At 61.3% G+C, this 4,724-nt stretch overlaps 2 protein-coding genes across 2 annotated transcripts in view; both read right to left on the bottom strand.

The window, feature by feature from the left end:
• Positions 1-198: 198 nt before the first annotated feature.
• On the bottom strand, positions 199-1,478 carry MNEG_8319 (1,2-dihydroxy-3-keto-5-methylthiopentene dioxygenase; the record flags this gene model as incomplete). The annotated part of the gene is made up of 4 exons (XM_014043210.1): positions 199-297; positions 608-743; positions 1,062-1,141; positions 1,443-1,478. The coding sequence occupies 4 exons, from the start codon at positions 1,476-1,478 to the stop codon at positions 199-201; spliced, it is 351 nt and encodes a 116-aa protein (XP_013898664.1).
• Positions 1,479-3,056: 1,578 nt separating this feature from the next.
• MNEG_8318 (hypothetical protein) overlaps positions 3,057-4,724 on the bottom strand; it is a gene marked incomplete at both ends in the record, with an annotated part of 3,349 nt that continues 1,681 nt past the window's right edge. The window contains 5 exons of the mRNA XM_014043209.1: positions 3,057-3,247; positions 3,423-3,472; positions 3,704-3,924; positions 4,112-4,312; positions 4,552-4,642. Of these exons, the coding sequence (XP_013898663.1) occupies positions 3,057-3,247; positions 3,423-3,472; positions 3,704-3,924; positions 4,112-4,312; positions 4,552-4,642 (754 nt within the window). The remainder of the gene's footprint in view (positions 3,248-3,422; positions 3,473-3,703; positions 3,925-4,111; positions 4,313-4,551; positions 4,643-4,724) is intronic.

The raw sequence follows: 4,724 nt of genomic DNA, 5'->3' as shown, positions 1-4,724 counted from the left end.
AAGAGTGCAAGTCAGGGAGCACAGGAGCGAGGTGGCAGCACGGCACCACGGGTCGCGGCCTCCTGAGTTGTTCTTGGCTCCCCAGGCGCAAGTCCATGCTGGTAGGTGCAGCTGCAGGGCGCGTAGGCTCTCACCCCCCCTCACCCACCCAGTCACTTCCCTGGGGATTACAATGCACCGCCCCAGATTGCAACCAGATCACCTGATCTCCTCGTCGTTGTGAATGTGCTCCTCGTAGAAGCTCTTGATCTTCTCCTCGTAGCCGGGGAGCTTGTCCTTGGAAATTGTGATGATCTCCTGCAGGGATTGAGCAATGAGTCAAGGTTGCAGAAGGCGAGGGAAAAGTGCAGAGGGGAGGGGTGAGTGGGCGAGGGGGCTGCTTGGAACGGAACAAAAGGTGTGAGACGACCCAAAGCTGGATGTTGGGACATCCAAGTGACGGTCGGCCAGGCAGCGCGACTGCAAAACGACACGGGGGCTCAGACGCCGTCACCCACATCGCGCTCCGCGCCCTTGCTCCCCACAAAACCCTGACCCCGCTCTTCAGACCGCCTCCCCCACCGCTCGCCCATCCAATGGTGCCGCAACTGCTCCAGTGATGACTCACCGTGTAAGAGTAGCCGCGGACCTTGCGGACCGCCGCCAGCTTGGGGTCTGTCTCGTGTGCGTCCGCGTCCAGCTGCCACGTCGTGACCCCGAGCTTTGACAGGTCCGACAGAGTGGCCGGCTTGTTTGGGCTCCGCCTGCCGTGCGAAGTGCGTGTGTGTGTGTGTGTGTGTGTGTGTGTGTGTGTGTGTGTATGTGTGTGTGTGTGTTTGCATGCGTGTGTTTGCGCACGCGCACGAGTGTGTGCGTGCGCGCGTGTGCACTGCTGGGAAAAGCCACAAGTGTCGAGGAGCTGCATGAGGTCAGTCAATTATGGACGCCAGTAGTGCACTGCGGGTCGGATGCAGCCACTCAGGCTGTTTCCGTCCTGCAACTAAAGAGGGGGCGCTCGCCCGCTTGGGATCGAGCCGGGCCAGCAGCATGCGTGCGGCTGGCAGGCGGCGCGGCCACTGCACCGCGCTCGCCTGTGTGGCAGCCGCTGATCCTCCTCGGAATCGTCCATGTACCAGGCCTCAATGGTCGACTCCTTCTGGGGCTGCGGGCGTGTGCGTGGCGGGCAGGCGGGCGGGCGGCATAGCGGGCGGTCGGCCGCGGGCGCCGCGCTCTGCCAATGTTTGGTGGAAGGTGAGTCGGGCCCTTGCGTGGCTCCGAGGCACAGCGTAGCCAATGAATGCATGGGTAGGATGATGTCGCTGCATGCCGTTGCCAAAGACACCTGTTGGTCCCGGCTGTCAGGGGGCGCGGATCCCATTGCCGCCGCCGCAGGCGCATTGCAGCACATGCTGCACAAGATACGCTCGGCCTCTCCTCATGCTGCGCGTCGCCCCGCCCCGCACCTCCGCCAGCGCAAGCTCCTCAGCAGTGAACGCCATCTCTACACAACCGACACAATGCGGTCCGGTGCTCGCAGGAAAAAGCTATGGCGCGGGTGACCCTACGTGGAATGATCAAACGCGCCGGCTTCTAGGCAATCAAGGCGTTTGAAAGGGACCCTGTAAACAATATTAAACGCGTTCAACTGTATTCTTACGACCGCAGTCTGCACCCGGTGCGCTCAAGATCTGGGCCGACGCTGCACCCGTCACCAGAACCAAACACCAGCGTGCAAACCCGCGTTCCTCATGTAGGGATCGATGCAGGCCAGGCAGATTGAGAATTCCTGTAGCTTCAGTTCCCACGTCACGTTCTCTGCGTGGCTGACGCTGTCTCCACACCCGAGTGGACCAGTCTACTGTATGCATGCGTGCTGGTGCTCCATTTGAAACCCCGCCGCCGCCCCGGGGTCATCCAAGGCAGCACGGCTCGAGCGCGCCGCTCATGCAACATCTTATGACCCTTATGATGTTAAGTTGCTGCCAGCTGCAGCCGCCATAAACACTGGATAGCTTCGTTACAAAGTCAATGACAGGACGACAGATGCAGCGGGGGCAAGCCGCATCTCAAGATATGACAATGCGGCCCAAGGCGGGCTTTCCTAGCACGCAGCTGTTGTAGAAGAACATATTGCGTGAGGGGAGGAAACTATGGCATGAAGGCAGGTGAGAACGGGGCCCGCGCCGAGGCACCGAGCGCAGGGCCATTGCATCAGTTAAGGGGCCGATTTGGGCGGAGCGCGAAGCAAAGGGCTGCGTCCCCTCGCCGCCGCGCGTGCTCGAAAATGTGATGCAGGCTGCAAGCCCGCAATTAGCACGCTGGACACACATTAAGCGGCCGGCTAATATCGATTGCCAGTTTGGATGATTGGCAGGTGCCTAGCACTGATGTTCAACCCCTTGCGGGCAAAGCTTTGTCACTCTGTGCGCCTACCCAGCCCCAGGCCTTTGTGAGGCAAGGTAGGGACGCGGGGAACCAGCTGCAGAGCTGGGCCGTGTCATGTAAGAAATAGGGCGCATCAACGAGCTGGCTGCCCCGGACTCGGCGCGCGCCGGCGCCGCGAGCGGGCAAGGGCCGCTGGGGTTTGCACAGGCCGTGAAGGAATGCTTGCGCCGACGGGAAAGGACGTTCTCATAAGCAATGGTCAAGCGATGAGCAGCGTACTCACAAGCAGCAACGGCGGCCGCAAAGCACACCTCATCCGATGAGGTGGCCTGATGTGAACACTGAGCAGGATGTATGCACAACCTCCATTCTGTGTGCACACGCGGTGATTGCCTACCTGACATGGTCAGGAGCGCTCGTGCGCATGCGCTTTTGTGGCGCCCTCAATCGACGCTGCTCCAAAAAAGGAGGCGCCTCTGGAAAATCTGGGAGAAGGTTTTGGCAATATACAACCAACAAAACCAAACCTGGGAAGCACAGCAGCCCATGACGTGCGGGCGCCTTCCCTCGGCAATGGCGCAAGTGGCGACTCTCCGCACGCGGGTGTGAGGACTCAACCAGTGCTTTTTGTGGCGCCAGTGGGGAGCCCTGCGCACGGTGCACACAGTAGAGTTCTTCGTTGCCGGCACACGTCACGCCAGCAGCCTCCGGGCGGCGAAGGGACACGCCTTGGACGTGGACGCGCACGCGGTGCGGAAGGTGCCCAGGTTCTTTTTGTAGATGGACTTGATGCCCCAGGTTGCCTGGCAGCGGCACACATTCTTGAAGGCCGTGGTTGTGGATGACGTGGTGCCGTACTCGATCTGCCACACGGGCAGGTTGGCTGCGCAGGAGTGGAGGGGATCACGCGGCAAGATTTTGGAGGCTGCGTTTGTGAAGCAGACACGGGCACCCCTGAACGAGGCCTGGATCATGGCGTGGCAGGCCGCCTGCCGTTGGGCGGGCGGGCCGGATAGGCTGCTATTGTGCGTTTTTGCTGCTGTGTGGCAGGAGCTCACCCAGCTGTGCAGGCTTGTAGAGCTGGCATTCATTGAACTTCATGCACGACCTGGTGTAGAGGGCACGATACAAAGAGATGCATGGTCAGAGGCGCGATGGCATGGCTTATTACAGGCTGCTTTGGCGGCCGCAGGCCCGCTCTGCGGCGCTCACGCTAGCGCTGCCCCAGCAGGAACGGAGCGCAATCCGTCTCTTGGCTTGCCAAGCATTGGGTGCACACAGGTGGTGTCAGACGCAGATTTGGCAGAGAGTAACCTCCTGCCTGGTCGGAGGCACTCACTCGTTTACAAAGAAGTCGAAGGAGGGGAGCAGCTGCTGGATCTGCTCCAGATCGTTCCGAAGGCCGATCGCCAGCCCCAGAGTATGGGCGCTGTCAGCCAGGAACTGGTTGTAGCTGAGCTGGTCCAAGGCGGTGAGGCCGATGCCGTTGGCGTTGCTGTACGCATCCACGCTGTCTGGGACGACGCCGACAAAGCCTTTCGACTTGCACAGCTCCAGGCGCTGTTTGAGGAGGGAGGCGAGGGCGAGGGGTTGGGGCAGGCGAGGGATGGCTGCTATGGAGGCAACTGCCAGGGAGGTAGCAAAATCCTGTCCAAGGGCGCGGCCACCGCATTCATGTGTAAACATGCGCCTAAAATGCTTGGCCCGAGAAGGCATGCTGTCCCTCTGCCCAGATCTTGCGACTCACCGCCCTCATGATCTGACGGACGTTCTGCGATCTGATGTCCAGCCAGCTGCCGGCCGGCTTGTCGGCCGGCAGGAAAGCCGCCGCGTCCGGGGTGCCGCTGTCAAACTGGCCGGCGTTGAAGTGGCACACGGCGAAGCCGCCCTTGGCAGTGATGGAGGCTGTCGCCGTGGGGGTGTTGAGGAATAAGTCGATGATGTACACCTGCAGGGGGGTGGGTCGCGCAGGTGAGGTGCTTCATCTTGCATCAAGAGTGCAGACTCGCTCATGTGGCCATACAGTATTGGATGGCGCAAAATGGGGCATGTGATAGGGGTTCCTCGATAGAAGCCGCAGCAACGAGGTTCCTCGGGCAGCTTTGCATGCACGGTACTTGCAGCGCGACCTGCCCTGAACCCGCCCTCCTCGCCAAAGGATCCCAACCACAATACCTGAGCACGCACCCGTGCATTGCTGAGCCACATTGTCGGCTTGTACGCAGCAGTCAACATGATCTGGAACCCGAGGTTGTCCGAGGCCCTGGGCTGCCAACGGCTGGGGTTGGAGTTGGGGTTGGGGTTTGGGCCAGGAGAAGGACCGGGGCCCGGGGACAGCGCCGGCGACAGCGCCGGCGACA

Source organism: Monoraphidium neglectum (genome assembly GCF_000611645.1).
Source record: "Monoraphidium neglectum strain SAG 48.87 unplaced genomic scaffold scaffold01566, whole genome shotgun sequence".
NCBI classification, from domain to species: Eukaryota; Viridiplantae; Chlorophyta; class Chlorophyceae; order Sphaeropleales; family Selenastraceae; genus Monoraphidium; species Monoraphidium neglectum.
The sequence above is the reverse complement of the archived record's forward strand: the minus strand, read 5'-3'. Positions and strand labels throughout refer to the sequence as shown.